Below are 20,540 nucleotides of genomic sequence, written 5' to 3'. Positions count from 1 at the left end.
TTCTGGACTTCATGGCTTGGTTAGTGCTTTGACATGCACTGTTAACTGCGGGCCCTTATATAGATAGGTGTGTATATTTTGAAATCATCTCCAATCAACTGAATTTACCACAGGTGGACTCCAATCGAGTTGTAGAAACATCTCAAGGATGATCAGTGAGGATGCACCTAAACAAAATTTTAAGCGTCATGGCAAATGTTGTGACTACATTCATTTACATTTTGATTCCGGCCTTATCCAGAGCAACTTACAGTTTTTATCTCATTATACAGTACATATGAGTGTGATTTTTTCAAAATAAATTTGCAAAGATTTCAAACAAACTTCTTTCACATTGTAATTATGGGGTATTGTTTGTAGAATTTTAGGAAAATAATGAATTTAATCAAATTTTTTTAAAAAAAACTGCTATGAAACGGCTGTAAAAAACTCAACTAAAGAGATATCCTGATTATTCAGGACATTAAGGTCATCAAAACATAGAACATGTTACTGCCTCCAGTAGCTTATGCAATGTGGACTATCCAAGATGGGTGCATCACTTCACTCATCGCTCTCAAATCTGGTGAATGTGAACTCACCACACCACATGACTTTTTTTTTACATTGCGCCAAATCCAATCTTTATGCTTTTAAGCAAATTCAAGCCTTTTTTTCTGATTAATCTCCTTAACGACTGGTTTTCTTATGGCCACACAGCTGATGAGGCTGACCAAATTTCTTCTAAAAAGTTGATGTTTCGGTCTTTTAATAATAGTATAATTTAGTTTCATGCTAACAGTTTGTTCTTTTCACATTGTAAGGTATAACTAAAGCCATGGCCAATACTGCTGTAGTACAGCAACATGTAGTAAAATGTGTATTTGTTCCTTGTGTTCGTGTAGTTGATGTTTATGCTGTGGTTTCAAAAATGTGGGTATTGCTTACTCTCTATATTTAACTCCAGATTAAAACATTTTCATGCAAATCAAAATCAGCACTCAGGAATGTTTTCTAAAATTATGTCTCTTTTATGGAAATCGCTGAACCATTAAAATTCTGTGTTTAAATACGTACCTGAGGGACACATTTTCTTAATCAAAAGGACATCTTGTGCTGGTTAGCTAACCTCATGCCTCAGGCAAAGTTTAAGCCCACTTTGTACATATCAGGGCTTCTCTCTACAGCCTTAAGACTCGTGAGAGCTTAGCAAAAGTGGGTCATGTGATACCAATGCTTTTAGCTTTTTAATTTCACCTCTATTACCATTTGTCACAAAAGCTCTTGCCATTTGGTCTCTTAACCCTCCTGAGCTTTTCCCTTCTTGAAAATCACAGTTTTAAAAGGTAAACTTCTGTTCTTCAGCAGGTAAAATTTTAAGAAGGTAAAATAACTTCAGCAAAGAAGATTTTCACCCAAACTTTTTTCTTTTCTATTCATTTTATTCTCCTGATGGTTTAGAAAGAATTCAGAGCAGGCACATCATTCTGACTCGTGTCAGGATGCAATGACAAAAATGAGATAGGGAGATGCACAGAGTCAGTCCGCAGTACTTACTTTGAGCAAATGTGAATTTCAAGTCAAAAGTGACCCAAAGATGACAGATGTATGAGCTTCAATTTTGACCCCATGAAATCCAAGTTTTATCTGTAATGATTAAAGATCCCTTTTGATTTATTTCTATCGCAAAGTTATTTGGACAGTTACAAAGTAGGAAAGATTTTGGTTTCGTCTTTGGAAGCACATGGCTCTGGTTACATCTCTTTAAGTTATAATTTTCTTGATATCAATGAATAGTTGAACAAAAATATAGGGTTTTCCTAAGCATGTGTTTTTAACGAGCTAAAATCATGAGATAGTATCTAACATGAGAGAAAGAGATAAATAGCGAGAGCGATAGAATATCTTTCTTCAGCGGCAACCATCCCCAGCTGGTTCAATATGGGTTAAAGAAGATACAGCGGAGATCTAAAAGTTCATACCTGCAGATATGAGATTCTATATAGTACAGTGAAGAATTCAGTATTTAAAAAACATTGCAAGTTCAAAGAACTGTGACAGTTTGAGCACTAGAACTGGGAGGAAAAAGCATCCATGCTTCAGAGATAGCCCCTTGGGGGATAGCCCAGAAAGCAGTTTTTCCTGATTATGAGTAGCACTCACAATCTTTAAAAATGAACAGAATACTTGCCTCCCAATTACGGAAAAGATGCATCTGTCTGTAAGAACTGTACACAATCATTCACGAACACCACTTGCAAATTACCAGAACTAGGTTGGAAGTTCTTGCCACATCCCCTATACAGTCTTGACCACACTGACTTCAACATGTTTAGGCCATTAAAGGAGTTCCTAGGAGGTCAACATTTCAGATGTGAGCTGTATGAAAACTTTCTACCTTGATGGTATCTAAAAATTAATAAAACCCTGGGATAAGGGCAAAGGTATAGCAGGGGATTATGTAGAGAATGCTAGTACCAACATTGAAGCAAAATTATACCTATATAAATAAAAGTAAGTAAGTCAAAGAAAGTATTATTGTCTGTACAGTGGTCGGAACTCACTCGTTCAATTATATCTTTATGTTTCATACATTGAAGAACCAGAAACCAGTCACAGGTAATTTTTTGCCTTGAATGTCTATTCAGCCAAATTTGTCACAGCATCACGCAAAACCGGCGGACAAAACTTAATAAAACTTTGGCACTACTTGGGTATTTGAAGTGTCATAAATGAAATCAAAATGTTGAGTAGAAGGAAAGTTATAAGCAGTTATATGGCAGATTATAAACCACAAGTTTGGACACCGTATTCCGCATGCATCAAATCAGTCTAGTCTTAAATTGACTGCTGAATAGGATTTAATTAATCTTTTGCATCTTTTAAGGTCTACCTTTCCTACTTTTGGATTTCTGCCTGCGACTTTAACCTGTACCGTAAATTAAATCAAAATGTTGAGTAAAAGCGATGTTGTAAACAGTTATGTGCTGGATTTAATTATCCACTTTACAATAAGCTTCTAATAAGCTACTTGCTCAAGGTAAACAAACACCTGCATCTATAGATATTAATTAGAAAAACTAAGCTGAATATTTTTACTGAAATTAATTAATATTTCCACAACTAAAATAACAATGCTGAAGTGGTGTAAGTGACACAAGTTTATAATATGACTTGAAAATGGAATGCTAAGCCACAAATTCTGGCAATACTTTTTAGCTCTATAAAAAAAACATATCATGCTGAGACACCTCTATATCGTATCATACCAAATTTGAATTTTGTGTATAGTACACCCCTACTCATTCTTTTTCTTGACTCGCTTTCAGTGTTTCGTTATTTATGACAGGTCTACCTTTCCTACTTTATATCCTGTCTGTTTCCATGGCAAACATCAGTTCTCATCTGTTTTTATTGAAAATGCATGGCTTCCAGTCACTTTAGCTATTTTGGAGCAAGTACAAAGATGCAACCTTTATGTTTAATGCTCAATTGAGGAAACAATACCATTGGTGAGGCAACAAAGTCAAATAACCCACAAAGTTTCAGTCTGCTTCTTGGATGTTCCAAACGGTTGGATGTTCCAAAAATACATCATGGGTTATTTCACATCAACGAGACAGCCATGGATTCAAAGAGAAAACTTTATCGCAGCTCATTTTGACACTGTTAGAAACACACTACATAAATGTAATATATACATAAGTATTTCCATTTAGAAATGAAAAAAATTTATCATAATCAGCTCTGAAGGATAACACTGAGTAAAAAACAGCATGCATTTTAGCAATTTAAATGGATCAAAAAGATTAAGGTCTTTACTATATACTTTTAGGGCTTAAGGTGTGCCAGTCCCAACCGTTTCTTTTTTTTTTTTGAGTGGCATAGTACTTTTACCCTATAGGTACTGTGTGGAAGGGCATGGCCAAAGTTAAATTTTATTATAAAATGAATATACCTGTTGATGATCTGTTACTTGAGAAGTTGGAACTAATTGGAATTAGTTGTTCAACCAACTACCAATGTTAGCCTTAAAAAAAGGGAAACAGGGAAAAAAAGGAAAACTTTCTTGTAAAGCAAGTGAGCCCTATAGATGTCATTATTTTCATGAGAGTCTCTCATGGATGACTCATGGATATGTGCATTTTCCCTTTTCTGCCACCATCCTGTTTTCAAAATTCTCAGATTTGGCTGTGCTTTCCACCTCTGCGAATGCGTATAGTTACAAAAGATTTTGAGTGCATGCCCTGGCAGTCAACAGCCCTCATACAGGTGTGTGTCTGTCTAAGGGATATATATATATATATATGTATATATTGACTGTTCAAGCCCTCACGACACAGCTAGCAGTCTATGAGAAATTGACCTCTTTGGTACAATGTCATTAAAAATCAAGCTGAAGTGCATATGAGTTATAGGATAGATCTGTGCCCTACAGTAAAAGGTTATACTTCACTTGACAATTCTTAACTTTTCAGACATTTTTTACATTGTTCTCAACCTTTATTAAATCTCAGTGATTTAAAAAGTTACAACCAGTGATCGGTCAATGTATGCATTTTTTTAAGGCAGAGTATTTCCTGCTACCCAATGCACATTTAAACATATTTTAATTGCTACTTTACTGCTTTCAGTTCAATTCCCTGTTCCTCACAGAGTGACTCACCGACAGACCCTGTTCTCCATAAAACAAGCTGATTGGCCACCCCACGGCAATACTTGTTTCTCATTTACATAAATTTGAAAAGACCTTACTCTCCAGTTTCACTGTTTTCTCCATGCCTCTCTTGTGCTCATAATCCTCTGCACAGGATTTTCATATAAAGCCTGAGCTAGATGGGGCAAGACAAAAAAAAACTTCTCTCCATTGAGACTTTGCTTCACTGACACTATCCATTGTTAGAGAATAGAGATCATTGTTTGGCAGCAAAACAACTGGGATGCGCCTGCTGTAATCATGCTAAAAGAGTGCATTGACTGTTGCGGTTCAAATTTTGTTAAGATCACCACACAAAGTGTCTGCCCTCTTGATCAAATTGACATAAGTTGACACCAATTGTGAAATGTTCATTGCATGATGGAAGTTCACTGCAAGTAAAGCAGTGTGCTTTTTAGAAGCATGGAGTTAAAGATATACAGTAGTGTCTAATGTTTGCAGAGTACAAGAGATAGCTAAAGACATTCTGTAAAGAAACTAAAATGTTGTTTCTTCACCATCCTATAGTGAATCTAAAAAAAGATTGTGGCTGCATTATTCAGAGAGCAATCCTCATAAATACAGTATGTATGACACACTGGGTAATAGAGCGATCAATCTGTATTTCACTTGATTTACTTTTACCCTTAGAATTATAATGCAATAAAACACTGCTGAATATTTGCACACTTTCACAGAATTCATTTCCCACAGAAGTAATTGGTCACAACACATCTCCTGAGCACTCCATGAGTTTGCAGACGCTGCCGCTGATTAGTTATTGCCATTTACCCAAATCTAATTTTCAAAAGAGACTTATAAAGGATATAAAGGAATTCACTCATCTCATTCATTCATTCTCTATACCAATTACACTGTACACTGACAGTTAAGGGAGGCCTGTAGGCTGTCCCAAGGAGATCTGAGCCCAAGGTGGGCTACAACCTGGGCAGCGTTTCATTCAATCTAAGGGAACACAAGCCCTCACACACTACAGAAATTTAGAAATGCCCATTAGCCTATACTGCATGTCTTTGGGCTGTGAGAGGGAACAAGAGTACCAGCTGGAAACACCAGTTGCCAATGGGGAGAACATGGAAAATTCATGCATACAGACACGAAGGCAGAAAACTAACTATTCACCCTACAGGTGCTACCACAGTGCTAACCATTACACCGCCATGCACCTATTAAAGGAATTATTAATATGAAATACTGTCATATGAGGACAATGGAAATCTACTGTGGATTACATTACTACAGAAAAATAGGTTGTGTATGTACGTTCTGTTTCTTCCTTCCTACACATATACACATCAGTTAATTTAAAAAGTGTTAAATATTTGTTTATGTATGATATTCAATGTTTAATTAAAAAAAACTATTTAGTGCTAATTCTGTGTTCTATTAAAATTCTGTTAGTCACAAGCAAAAGTACTGAGACTCTAAGCTTCCAGGCAAAATCGTATAAACACTTTAAAAACACATTTCCATAAAACAGTAGTTTAAATAACAAAAGTTACACTTATATAAAAGCATTTCTTGTGGCAGTACAATCAGTTAAAACATTGACTTTTCCTGCTAAAACTTGAGAATATTTTAAAGTAAGAACTTCCTTAGATTCCTGTTCTTGGCTGACAGGAGTAGAAATCAATGTAGTCTGCTGCCATTACTCATGCACCTGATGGTTCTATGTTTTGAGGTTGATAAGAGTTTTCTGCACAAGTTATATTTATATATAAATACATAGAGAGAGAGAGAGATGCATCATCAAAACAAAAATTTTATTTCAATAATTCAGTTCAAAAAGTGAAACTCATATTAAATAGATTCATTACCACAGACATATATATAGTCCGAGTGTTTATTTCTTTTATGTATGATGATTATATATTACAGCTAATGAAAACCCAAAATTCAGTATCTCAGAAAATTGTAATATTGTAACACTGATTTGGTGGAGATTTACAAGAAGTGGACTGTAGCTAGAGTCAGTGCTTCAAGAGCCACCACACACAAGCATATCCAGGCCATGGGCTACAACTGTTGCATTTCTTGTGTCAAGCCACTCTTGAACCAGAGACAACACCTGAAAAGGAATTGACTGTTGTTCAGTGGTCCAAAGTCCTCTTTTTAGATTAAAGTAAATTTTGTATCTCAATTGGAAATCAAGGTCACAGAGTCTGGAGGAAGAGAGGGGAGGCACAGAACCCAAGTTGCTTGAGTTTCAGTGTAAAGTCTGCACATTCACTGGTGGTTTGGGGAGCCCTGTCATCTGCTGCTGTTTCTCCGCTGTGTTTTATCAGGTCCAAGGTCAGTGCAGCCATCTACCAGGAGTTAGAGCACTTCATGCTTCCCTCTGCTGAACAGCTTTACAGAGATGCTGATTTAATTTTTCAGCAGGACTTGAGACCTGCCCAAACTGCCACAAGTACCAATACCTGGTTTAAGGACCATGGTATACCTGTGCCTGATTGGCCAGCAAACTCACCCGACCTAAACCCTATAGAGAATCTGTGGGTTATTGTGAAAAGGAAGAATCGAGACACCAAAATATCTGAGCAACGTGAGCTTCCATAATATCTCAGCAGTGCCACAGACTGATCTCCTCCATGCAACACCACATTGCTGCAGTTATTTATGCAAAGAGAGCCCCGACCACCTATTGAGTTCTGCACATGTTCATACTTTTAAGTAGTCCAACATTTCTGGGTGGCACGCTGACTTAGTGGTTAGCACTGTAAACTTGCACATCCTGGGTCTGGGTTTGATTGCTGGCCAGGTTTGATTCCTAATTTTGTGTTCATGGAGTTTGCATGTTCTCCACGTGCTTGCTGGGTTTCCTCCGGGTACTTCGGTTTGTATTTGTCTATATGTGCATGTCCTGTGATGGATTGGCACCCTGTCCACGGTGTACCACGCCTTGTGTCTCCTGGGATAGGCTCCAGCCCCCCCACGACAATGTACTGTATACAGGATTAAGTGGTGTAGGCAATGAGATGATGAGTTCAACATTTCTAGGATAAAAATCTTTTTTTATTAATTGGTCTTTAGTAATATTCAAGTATCTAATACACCAATATCTTTATGGGTTCTTTACATAATTTTTCTTAATTATATTCACAGTAATTATCTTATGAAATACATTATTTCAAATTATTCTATTGACAGTCTTGCAGCTCTCATTCTCATTGCTCGGTGTGAGAGGATTTGGTATAGGATGAAAAAGATCAGGATATTAAATAATAATCACTGCTGTACTTTTGCCTCAAGGGCCAGCAGTGAGACAGCACTGTGAGCAAGAGAATTTGTGATCTAATTTAGAGGCAGCCAGCCATTTAGTCCTTTCTTGGATGACTTTTGATGATTAGATCCACACCATTCCTTTACGTTTTCAACCAAGCAGTTGATCAAAGCAGGTCCAGCTGTCCAGTGACAGGAGAAATATACTGACCATCTTTACAATGGTTATTAGAAGCACTGATATTGGATGGCCACCGGAGTTGGAAAATTTATATTTATCTAAATCAACATATAATTTGCATAATTTGGGTTCTTTACGCTTTGCCATACAATTATCATTAGGCACTGGCTGATTGTGTGATCTTCTTTACTCTGTAATTTTTGTGATCAGCCAGTTAAAATACTAATAATGGTAACTTGTAATATTTTCTAACTTGGTCTGATTTTCCTTTTCTTTAAAGAATTCACAATTTAATGTTGTTGTTTTTTTTTGTTTTTTTTTTGCTTTTTCTCCTAATAATAAACAGTTATACTGTATGCTGATATATTTCCAAAACCTCTTTATGCAACACAATCAGCCACATTCTTGTTTAGAAAATGTCAGCAGTATAAATGAAAATTAAAAATGCCTTTTTCCGTACACATAATTAAAAGCAAAAAGCAATCATGGACAGACTGAATGGTTGGTGGCATGGCTTTGTTCAAATGAAATCCTTGGAAATTCATATGCAAATGCTAGGTATATTTATAGCAATAAAAAAATCCCTATTATTTTTATTAATATTGTATTATACTGTATTGCAAAATCCCAAAACTTGTCTGGGTTTGGCTACCTATGGCTGCATACTTGGTCTGAAATGTTTTCATTATTGCTGAATACAGCATGTGTTTATTTCAAATTTCCAATTCTCAAAGCTGAAATGTCTTCTGTACAAAGGATCTGATATAAACTCACATAAAGGGATAAAAAATAAACAGATATGGAAAGGGCCACAGGTTGATTTTCCAGGTTGAGACAGCCATGAAAGATTGAAATGTCAGATATGACTCAGAACTATTCAGCCCTGTAGAAATCATGGACCCTGCACATACAGATAAAATGCGACACAGGAATATTCACAGGAACCATATTTTTACCATAACATATCACAGATGGCGTATTGCACTCCCAGGTATCCGATTCAGAATTTGCGAGCCCAGAGCTTGGGGCACTTTTTAAAATATTGCCCCTTCTCCTGCATTGTAGAAATAAAGCACAATTTCTGCTTTAAACCCCAAATGCCATAAGGATTTGTCCCTAGAGAAAGCAGTAGCCTTTTAAGGCTTCACCTTTCCAGCACATGTAATCCCAAGGAGAGCATGTCTCATCCTGAGCACTAATCTCTCTCCAACCCAAGGCAAGGAGGGAAAGATCATGAAGCATGGGCTTCTTTAAGATCACATTGTTCAGTTCAGATACACTGGCACTGGCTTCAGGTATTTCTTTGCTTTGTGTTTTCTGCTATGCTGCTACCTTCCCCAGCATACTAAGGAGTCCAGACCACTGACTGATAACATTCTTGCATTTTGCTATATTCATATGTAAATCTTCATAAAATTCATGTGGGGGTCAGTCATGCAACAATTAGACAAAATATTAAGATCCAAAGCATTAAGACCACTTTTTTGTAGATGGCCTTGTGCCACCAGAACAGCTCTGGCCCCTTGGGGTATGACTTGACAAGACCTCTGGGGGGGTGTGCTGTTCTGTTCGGAATGGTAGCAGCAGATCTTTGGGATGCTGTGGGGTGGGGATTCCATGAATTGCACTTGTTTGTCTGGTGCATTTTATGGATTCTTGATCGGATTGAGATCTGGAAGTTTGGTGGCAACAATCATGCCTGCTGAGCCGAATATGCAACAGACTACATAGCACTGGGTGTTCTGGTGGCTTTCAATCATGGGCAGCATTGACATTTCCCAGCGATTTCTGTTACTATGTGTGGGATCAATCATTTCACCAGTTTGATCATTTCACCAGTTTATTGATATATAATAGATCAATGTACACAATTTGGATTTGGATGAAGCCATTTTAATAAATGTTTTAATTGCTAAAATTATGGGTAAAGTGAATAACGTATCATTACAAGGCCATTAGTCAATGTATGGGATATTTTGGGCAGCAAGTGAACAGTCGGTTCTTGAAGTGATGTGTTGCGGGGGAAAAAAGAGCTACAACTTCCTCTCACCTTTTTTGCAGACAAAGTGCGCTTCTCATGTGTGCTATTCTTTAATACCAGTGGCATCTGGCAGCACCATGATACATCCTAACAAAAGAATAGTTCAGGAATGGTTTGAGAGACAATGATAAAAGAGTTCATGGTGTTGTCTTGGCCTCCTACAGGACACCTTTATACATCTTGTGAGTTCCGTGCCATGATCAGAGCTGTTTTAAGCGGTACAAGTGGGACCTACTTAATATTATGCAGGTCAATTAAATGTTACAACTGATCAATATACATTACTACATAAACAAGACAAACCTTAGGTCACATATGTTTCCATTGCCACAAGTATAGTATGTGCAAAAATAAATTAGTATTAATGCAAAATTATACCAAAGAACAAAATTCTGGATTTTGAGTGGTCAGAATGTATACTGTATGGTTCAAACAGAAGTTTAAGCTGAAAGGTTAATGTTATGCAAACAATAATAACCTTCACAAGAACCTTTAGGGCAGATTCTCCTGAACATACTTAAAATAAAAGGTCTAATCACTAATATTGAGTCACTCTTTGAAGAGATTTTGTATTTTGTATAAAGGGGCTTTGCAGTTTGTGGTTGCTCTTTAATGTGACGAGGCATGGTTATGTCTTACTTACTCCAAAAGAAACAAAATGGTTAGGTTCCCACATAATTTTTGCCCATGTAGTGCATTTTACATGCCTGAACTTAAGGTTTACTTATTAACCCTCCTATTATCTTTAGGATCGTTTTGACCCCATTCAATGTTTAAAGTCTCAAAATTAACGATTAAAAAAAAATTTATTCATATTTAGTGACTTTATTACAGAAACTTGGGTAACAATTTTTTATTATTTATAATTTTCTGGAGGTTGAAATTGCTGGGGTCGAATTGACCCTAAGGATAAAAAAGTTTTCTGACACATGGTCTATGGTACTTCGTCTCAGAATTCTTTTTTACAGCATATTTTTGTAAGCAGATTAATATAGCTTCATATATATAGCTTGTTTTGTTTTTTCCCCTATTGGTCTCATAGTACATATTGAACTCTGTTGAACAGAAGGCATTGGGTGCCCTCTGGTGGCAACTTGTGTGCATTGCATCTCACTTCAATTGTATACACCCTGAAGTTGAGAAAGTTTCTCTAGCTTCTCCCAGACACCTTTAAAGATTTCTCTTAAATTCACTCTGCAGTAGCAAAACCCATAGAATTACTGTTTATTTATTTTTTTTAACTCATAAAATAATTACAGTAAACAGATAATGCACTACCACAAAGAAAGAGGTATCCGGAAGGAAAAAATAATTACTCACATGAGTGCACTGAAAGCATTCTGGCTGTTTTTATGAGCACTTGTGTTTGTAGAGTACTAGCAGATCGCATGCACTGGTTTCCTTATACTGCCATGGATTTTATAGGCATTAAAATGCTATGAATAAATTGACAGGCTGTTTTCATATTTCCACAGATCATAAATCAGAGGTACACACACTTCTCGTGGGTGGCAGAGCTGATCCAGATCTTCATCACCATCAGTATAACCGTGTCATTCCTTGTAATGGGCTCAGCAATGAAGCATACAAGTATGTTATGCATTTTCAAAGCTTCTCAGTGGAATATGGGAAATAATATTTGTGTTATCTTAAATACAGCATAACAAGGTGAAATGTGAGGGATCTTAAGGAATGTGAAACAAATGCGACCTCCCTCACAAAGATTTCCAAGCATTGTGAGGTTTTTTGGGTCGTCCAATAAATATTGCTTATGTTGTTAAGAGATTATACTGTTAAGAACGCATAGACATATAGTACCATAAAAGAAGTAAACGATTCCGGGTAGACAAGTTTCAGTGACTGCAAGCTCAAAGTGTAATAAAATGTTAAAGGTTTAAGGATTAGGAATAATAGTATGAAAAAAAATCAAGATAACTAAGGATAACATCCTGTATATTTTTGCATAATTAGTAATAATGTGCAAATACAAATTTTCCAATGTTAGCTAGCCTTAATTAAGGTACGTGTTAGCTAGCTAACATAGCTATTTTAGCTAGCTAAACTTTGTTTATAAAGATATGTGCTGAGTAACGCACGAGTTAGCTAGCAAAGAGAAGGCTAGCTATGCAACTTTTTAAAAGAATGTGCCAGCTACTGTAATGAACCAAAGTGTTTCAGTGAATCAGTTGATTAGCAACCATAAAATAAACATAGCATAAAATAATGCCATTTTCGTCCCTCAATTTATTGTCATAACTAGCACATTGTCTTATCTATAAAATACATACACAGTTTTCATGCTTTTCCTTACAAAATCAACTGAAATTAAGTTTAATTTTGAGTCTTTGAACCATCCTTTTCATTACTTAATTAAATCTAGCGATTTAATCATAGCGATTAGCATGCAACTGTGATGATATTAGCATTAGAAATATCACAACACTGATCCTACTGATAAGAACAAGAGATAGCGTACGATTAGTACACTTTAACCCTGATCATGGAGTGGCACTTTACATAATCTCCATTAGTGTACAAAGTTTAAAGCGCCTTTGGCTTTTTAGAGTCCGGGTACATTTTTTCTGAGACGCTATAGCTTGTGTCTCTGGGTCCAATCCGACTGAGCTTTCACTAGAGAATGTCATTATGACTTATGTCCACTGCATGGCTCATCAGGATATGGATTGGAATGGCCTTTGGTACAAATTACAACAGAAAAAATACAGCAGCATAAAATAATTAATCAACCTCCGAGTGAAGATGGCCCAATGTCTTGTTAACAGTTACAGCGTAGTGGGTTATTCTGTTGTTGGAAAAGCTTGGTTTTAGTCTGTTAGTAAAAGCAATATGTTTTTAACATTTAAAAGAAAAGGCAGATTTTTTTTTTTTTTTTTAAAGGATGGGCAAAAAAGTGAGTATTTCTACAAATTAAAACATCATTACTTTGAAGTACATTGGCCTTCTAAGAAAGCATGATTTGAAAGTCGTCAGAAAAACAAATCCGTGGCAGTATCAGTAATGAACACTTCTAAGCTGTTTTCAGTTCTTGCCTCATCCTCCACAGCCAAATCAAAAGGCTTCAGTTAAAAATGCATATTCAAATTTCACTCTTTTCAGTCGACGGCTGGGTAAACAGGCAGTGGGAGACGAATGCGGACGCGGTTCTGAGAATCCAGAGATGGACTTTACCTCAAATCTTTCACACTGTCAAAATGAGAAGGTAAACCATTTCTGGCTATTTGATTTACTAGATGATTTTACAGCAATTTGCAGACCATAACTTTACTCCTGAAGACTTGGAGAAACTTTCTGTAAAGCATGTTTTAGTAAGGTGTAACAGCTCTTTGATTTGTTACAACTCAGAAAGATCAGACAGAACAAAAATATAGGATCCGAAAGAAAAATGATAAGAATTTGCTAAAAAACCTGTAATGAACTTGCATTCCTTGTACAAGTTAGAATGGGTTCCATTCATCCGCACTTTATTATAACACCTAAATGGATTTTCCTCTGAAGGTTTTCTTTTGATGGAGAATGATCATTTAAGAATGACGAATGACATTGGCCAATCTCTGTGAGCTATATGGAGCAATGGTTCAATAATTGAAAGCATTTTTCTTTTGGCTGGCTACAGAAGTTTGGAAGATATTAAGTTTCATTTTACAATTCAGTCTGACAGTGTTCAGATTAGTCTAAAAACAAGTAGTACGTCTCCTAATCCTAATGTAGAAAAGAACTATTATATTTAATGATATTCTATTTAATGAACTATCCTATTTCATTTAAAGTTTGCAGTGTTGTGTGTATATTGGCCATGCTTTGCAGAAATGCATGTCGCTGTTACAGTAACTTGTTTCTCTTTCACTTTATTTAAGAAATACCCCGAAAATGAAGACAAATGAATATATGCTTTTCTGAGACCTCCCTACAAGTTTTGACCCTCTTGGTAGTCCAACACTTAAAAACTGACATCCCTGCACATTATTTTGTGATACTGAACAGGACACATTAAGAGGGGAGTGCCAACTGCCCTCCTCCACATACATGACTCATTATCACTGATTGATAGCTAAATGTTATCCAGTCTCTCCCATCATTATTTCTGAGTTGCACACTACATGCAGTATAGACTTTCCTTTATACTACAGTGAAACTGAAATAAAATACACCGAAAGATTGTAATCTTTTTTTTTTCTTTTCTTATCCTCAGTGTTTCAGGTGGCTTCTTGTCTTCTCTGGTGTTTGGGATTATTTTTGTAGTGTCGATGTGTGATCCAAAGGTAGGTGTTTATTTGAGAATGATATAAAGTATGTTGACATCATTCTAGACATTCATGTATTATGAAAATACAGATCAACCATAACGTTAAAATTGTTACCATTAATTCCACCTCGGTTTTGGGTTCTCCTTGTGCCACCGGGGTGGATCTGGCCCTACGTGGCGTGGCTTCACAGAACTTTTTGCCTGCTAAGGTTGTGATGCACTGCGTCTTTTGGTCAATGTGGACTTTTTCCAGTGGTTTATGCTCGGTGGCTTTTCTGTGGGATCAGACTGAACGGGATTAGATGGACCTAGGGTACCTCATGATTCTGTCACCAGTTTACTAGTAGATTTTATTCAATTTAACTGGCAGTGCTGTTAGTGTTATGGCTGATTGGTGTATGGTGCAATGCTCCTTTAGGCAATCTGTTTTTCAAGCAGGTGTGTCATTGAAAACAAATAATTAATTCTACATAATGTAGTGAAATAACAAATGCATTCGAACTTTTTTAACTTTAGCCTGTAAAATTACCAGCATCCAGATAAAACTAGGGTTTTGGTTCTTCTGCCAGTGATTTACCTTAATTTCTTATTTTTGACATTGTACTGTATGCAGGTTACATTCTGACTTTATCTATTAAAAAAATAACATTGGCAGGTAACCAAACAGGATGTGAAATGTCCAAGTGTAACTTTCTCACACAATGAAACTTACAATTTGTTTTTAATGTGTCCATTAACAATCTACATCACATCCTCATCAAAACAAAAGAGCTCTTACACAGTTTGTACAGATAACAACAGACATGTTGAAATGCTCATGATTTAGCCTTTAGGTGATGAGGGAAAGACTGGTGTGGATGACGCTGATAATTCTTTACACTTTAGCAGTAGTGAACCATCATTTAGTCAAATCAGATGTATTTTAGATCACGAAGCTCCTGAGTTTTTCAAAACCATCTCTATTACACATAATGTTCCCCATTCATTTGCAATATGGACCTGTGTAATTACTTAATCTCAAAAGATCTCCCCTTTCTACGAGTAAGTACTGTTATGGGTCAGGGGTAGCTCAGTGGTTAAGGCATTGGTCTACGGTTCGGAAGATCCCAGGTTCAAACCCCACAACCACCAAGTTGCCACTGTTGGGCCCTTGAGCAAGGCCCTTAACCCTCAACTGCTCGGAGGTGTATAGAGATAAAAATGTAAGTCGCTCTGGATAAGAGCATCTGCCAAATGAGCAAATGTAAATGTGTATGCATAGTCAGGAATTGTGTCCAACTACATCTAACATTTTTAATACAAATTCGTGCTTTAATCTGCATAGTTCCCTTCTTCTTCTATAGTACTTCTGTAGATCTGGAATAACTTGGTTCATTTATAATCCTTTCTTACCTTCTCAGGGTTTTGTCATTATGCTGGACAAGGTCGTCTCTTTCTCCCTAAACACTGAAGTAGGCTTGTTCATCTTCTTGATGCTGAGGACCTCCAGATCAGAACGGTTTAAGTAAATATTTTTGTCTTATCTTGTGTGTGTGTGTGTGTGCTTCTCCATGAGAAATCCCTTTAATAGTCTGTGTCTGCTTTTAGGTATATGACGATTCCCCTGCCAGTGGGTGAAAGTCTCTTCAGGCTCCACTGGCTCTTGCCAGTCTACTTTCTCTTCGCCGTGGCATATGATCTATGTCTGAGCATGCTGGACATATCGAAGGACATGTATCATTCTGTACAAAGCAACAGGTCTCTTGTGTAAAACGCCGGTGTCTGAAGAACCACAAAGTTTTGTACAGAGACCACTGCAGTCTGCTTGATGAGTGGATTGGGATCTCTGGTCTTCAGCTGGTTAGACACATCATGGCTAGACATATTTGTATATGGTTACAAGCTAAAATAAACTAAGCTCAACCACAGCCTACAGGAGAAGTACAGCACCATTTTAAAAGTAGAAAGTATCACAAATTTTTCTTTTCTTGTTTAATAAATACTGGCTACTGCAGTGGGTCCCAAAGTAAAGCATTTTTAGGGTTCTTCCCCTCCAATATTTTTACAGTGGTGGAAAGCACAACCCATGTTTAGTAAAGCTAGTATACTTAATATACAGTATTATTGAGTTATTATTAATTATTAAGCTACTACGTGCCACTTAACTACATTGGAATTCCTGAAAATAATAATAATAATAATAATAATAATAATAAATAAACGTAGCTCCAAATCCTCTTTAGTTATTCTTAAAATCAGGAACAGAAATGCTCCAGCATGTAGCAGACCAGCCAGATCATTATGCATAATTTAAATAACTAGCCTAAAATATGACGAGTTGGATTATGGTCACAGAATACATCTATCCTAATGGGTATTTGGAATTTATTTAATGGTGAAAGTCATCCTTTGCACATAAATAAATAAATAAATAAATAAATAAAAACTTTGAGAACCCCCTGGGCTACAGCACTTATTTAATATATGACTAATACATACTGTGATATTTCTTTAGGATAAACAAACAAAAAATCCAGGATAATGTAATTGCATAACAAAATAACCAAAATGTAAATTATCCGATATATTAAATTATATTTAAGTTATGTAAGAATTAAAAACGTATAAACCATTAAGAATAGCAGTGTTCAGTATAACTTAACCCACCCTCATTTTACCCCACAGGGCCAGATGGTTAGTTTTACAGAAAGTGTATATTTCATTGGCTTGTTATTATTATTATTAAAATGCTCACCCAGCTTATATCCCAATAATGGGCAGGTTTTCATCGCTGCTCAGTATTACCCATCATACGTTGTTTTCTTGCCAGTTAAGCAGTACCAATTTCTTACATTTTTGTTAAAAGCACTATATATTTATAAAATGTAATTATTATTTAAGTATTTCAACAATAATGCAGTATATAGTATAGAATGCTACACAAAATGCATAAAAGCTGGCATGTCCGTTTTTATTAAAACCCAAAGCTCTGTTGATGTAAGGATCCAGTCCTGCCAGCTATAGAAGCAATCTAAGTGTATAATTTGTTCCACATTTAAGACACATTTTCAAATTAGTAAAATTACCAATTTAAAATAAAGAACACACTCTTGGTAATATCAAAATATATTTTTTATTTCGAACTTCTGATCCGATGACAAATTTATGCATTGCAAGGTGCAAGGCTGAGCGGGGAGGGTCAGCAACCAAAAGAACCGTTCGACTGGGAACACGAAGGGTGGGCATAGTAGGTACTGCTGATAAACCTTAACAACCCAGAAAAGCTCAACCTGGGTAAGTTCTGTACACGCTCCAAATCTCCGAATTTAACTGTTGTTTACTGTTCTTTTATTATTTTTTTAATAGCTACAAAGAAATATGAATTACAAAAGTACTAAAAGAGTACAAAAAGTTCAGGACAAGGGGGAATAAGATGAAAATTTGGTAGTGACAAAATAAAAAGAGGTGGGCAAGAGGTTGGAGAGCAGATTAATGAAATAAAATAACTGTAATAACACTCTGTTGCCACTGATTTTGTTATAAATAGTGTTCAGATAGTACAGTCTACTTAAAGTTGATGATTTCTGATGATTCACTAAAAAATTAACAGAAGACATATGAAAGGAAACCTGATACCTGGGGCTGTAAAAAGGATGACGCAGACTCCGCTATTGTATAAACAGGTCTTTGAAGCCCCAGTGTCATCTTTGCTCTCTCAGCAGTATTGAAGATCTTTAGTGACTTTTTGATGCCAATGAGAGAATTCAAGGGCCGTCTAACTTTTTTTCTGCTTTAGCTGAATAAAAGGCTAGTTCAGGATTTGCCAGCAGAAGCACACACTGATTATGGACAATCATCAATTATGAGAATTGCAGGCTTTGCGCCACCATATTTGCCTTGCATTTTAAATCTTTTTCACGACAGCTGTTCTGCTACTGAATATGAATTACTTGTAGGTGAGATTTCTAACCCAGTGCTCAGACTTGCCTTAAGCTTCATATTTTCCTTTCAATGTAGACATTTATTTAGCCATTATTTATGTTTATCTAGCCTAGTCTATTATATATGTACTGTATTTGTAAAATAATTCCTCTGTGACAGATCTACAAACCTGTACCTGACTTCAAAGCATATGAGACCAGACTCCTTTCAGATGGATTTTAAATAAAAATTCATTATAGATGCCCTGCTGAGAAATGAACCTCCAGATATGAGATATCGAACGGTCCAGACAGGAAGGAGTAATAGACGATTAATATTGATTGCTATGCTCAATTGTTACAAACAGGAGACTGAATAGCCGATTGAGCTGGTAGGCCATTCAGTCAGTTTAAATTAACTATGCAGGTATTGTGTGCAAATAGATTATTATATGCAACAAAAAAAAAAGACAAGAAAAGGGTTGTTTAGCAGGTGAACTGACAAATGAGTATGACTAACAGTGTAAAGCAGGTGTCACCAACTTCTTTAAGGAGAAATCAAAAAGTACACATCCTTATATTTTGCATGGGTTTGTAGTAATTTGTTAGACCGACTATACCAGAGCATAAACATGGTTGAAGAGGTTAAATAAAAACTAGATTTGATAAACTAGTAAACAGTTAATTTGTGAAACTTGAAGCAAGTCTTTTTGTCTAGATAGTTTTTCAATAATAAACCTAGGGTTGTCCAGTGTTAACCATTGTACTGTTTAGACCTTGTCTTTACAAGCAACACATTTCTTAAAAAAAAAAAAAAAAAAAAAAAAACTAGAAATGCCTGTTCTTAATGCAATACAGAAAAAGAAAAATCTAAGAAGTAGCTACAGCAGTTAACTCTGTCTACAGTTAACATTTTGTACTGGACAATACTGGACAAACCAAGCATAGTGCACTATGCATCCCTTTAAATGTGCAATCCTATTATTTTTGCATCTGTTCTCAGCAGAATTAATGTGTCCTTTGAATAAACAACCATAACAAACAATGGTTTTAAGATTTGAACAATTAAACCAAAGCATAAAAACTACTGAAACGGAAGAATAAATGAAAGTTATATGGTTTCAAGTCCCCAAACTGTTCTTTTTTTTCCTAAACCACAAAATGTAAAGTACCAAAAAGACTTTAAATAACTGTACTCTGCATAAAAAAGTGAGAAAGATGAGTCCTTATTTCATGCAGCTGTGACCTTAAAAAAGCAGTGTTGAAAAAGAGAGAGCAAGAAAGAAAGGGGAAAAAACAAGAGTTAAGAGAAAGCAAACGGGAAAAAAAAGATGAGTGCACACTGAAATGGAACTAACAACAAAGATTAAAATCTTTTCGCTCGTTTATTTTGATGAGATTGGTTTGAAGAACAAATAGTAAAATATCTTCCAAATTTTGGTATATATACCAGTCTTTTTTTTTCTTCTTTCTTCTTTTGTGTTGTTTCCCCACCGATGTCACTTACAAAAGTCCCTTTTATGTGTCTGGTTAGAATTATTTCCACTCTGCTTTGTCTGCTGCTTCAGGATGCTCGTTATTTTCTGTCCTGTCTGTAGTGGCTGGCCATGGTACAATAGGGATTGTAGCAGTACATGGGGCAGGGACAGTCATTTTGGCTATGTACACATTCATAGTCGGTCCATGGCTTCCAACAAGCAGCGTTATTTCCTCAGATCTAATACACAAACCTAAAGAGAGAGCAAAGAAACACTTGACATGTGACATTTTTATTACATTTATACATTCTAGTAAGGTTCTGTAGGCCTCTGCGGAAAAATCACTGTTACTATTATTATAGCTTGTACTTAGTAATAAGTAAAAAGAGTCACAGGGAATATTTAAGGTTAACTGAATATGGCTGCTATGAGGAAGACATATCCTCTGGGCATGGCAAAGATGTTACTTTGTTACAGAAGGGTCAAATTATTGCCCTGCATCAAGTAAAGAAAGCAACCAAGAAAACTGCTAAAAATGGTCAGGTCTAGGTTTAACAACGTTATGTGGACAATAAAATAAATTCAGCCGATGTCCTGAAAATACTGAATGACCAGGATTTTCCACCAATAGATTTTTATTTCCCTGATGGCATTGGCATATTCCAAGATGACAATGCCAGGATTTATCAGTTTTTTTAGCAGTTTTGTGAAAAAGCGGTTTACTGAGCATGGGAGATAATTTTCACACATGGATTGGCC

The 20,540-nt window shown here is 36.1% G+C and overlaps 2 protein-coding genes across 4 annotated transcripts in view; one reads left to right on the top strand and one right to left on the bottom strand.

The window, feature by feature from the left end:
• si:ch211-51h4.2 (uncharacterized) overlaps nucleotides 1–16,324 on the top strand; it is a 134,764-nt gene extending 118,440 nt beyond the window's left edge. Inside the window, exons 14-18 of the mRNA XM_053513605.1 lie at nucleotides 11,616–11,730; nucleotides 13,258–13,360; nucleotides 14,351–14,420; nucleotides 15,805–15,908; nucleotides 15,992–16,324. Of these exons, the coding sequence (XP_053369580.1) occupies nucleotides 11,616–11,730; nucleotides 13,258–13,360; nucleotides 14,351–14,420; nucleotides 15,805–15,908; nucleotides 15,992–16,154 (555 nt within the window). The 3' untranslated portion in view covers nucleotides 16,155–16,324. The remainder of the gene's footprint in view (nucleotides 1–11,615; nucleotides 11,731–13,257; nucleotides 13,361–14,350; nucleotides 14,421–15,804; nucleotides 15,909–15,991) is intronic.
• Nucleotides 16,325–19,669: 3,345 nt separating this feature from the next.
• The window catches only part of tbl1xr1a (TBL1X/Y related 1a), a 70,978-nt gene continuing 70,107 nt past the window's right edge, over nucleotides 19,670–20,540 (bottom strand). For all 3 annotated transcript variants that reach the window (XM_053512863.1, XM_053512864.1, XM_053512865.1), the window contains one exon: nucleotides 19,670–20,033. In XM_053512863.1, the coding sequence (XP_053368838.1) occupies nucleotides 20,007–20,033 (27 nt within the window). In that variant the 3' untranslated portion in view covers nucleotides 19,670–20,006. The remainder of the gene's footprint in view (nucleotides 20,034–20,540) is intronic.

This window comes from Clarias gariepinus, chromosome 15 (assembly GCF_024256425.1).
Source record: "Clarias gariepinus isolate MV-2021 ecotype Netherlands chromosome 15, CGAR_prim_01v2, whole genome shotgun sequence".
Taxonomy (NCBI): Eukaryota; Metazoa; Chordata; class Actinopteri; order Siluriformes; family Clariidae; genus Clarias; species Clarias gariepinus.
The sequence above is the reverse complement of the archived record's forward strand: the minus strand, read 5'-3'. Positions and strand labels throughout refer to the sequence as shown.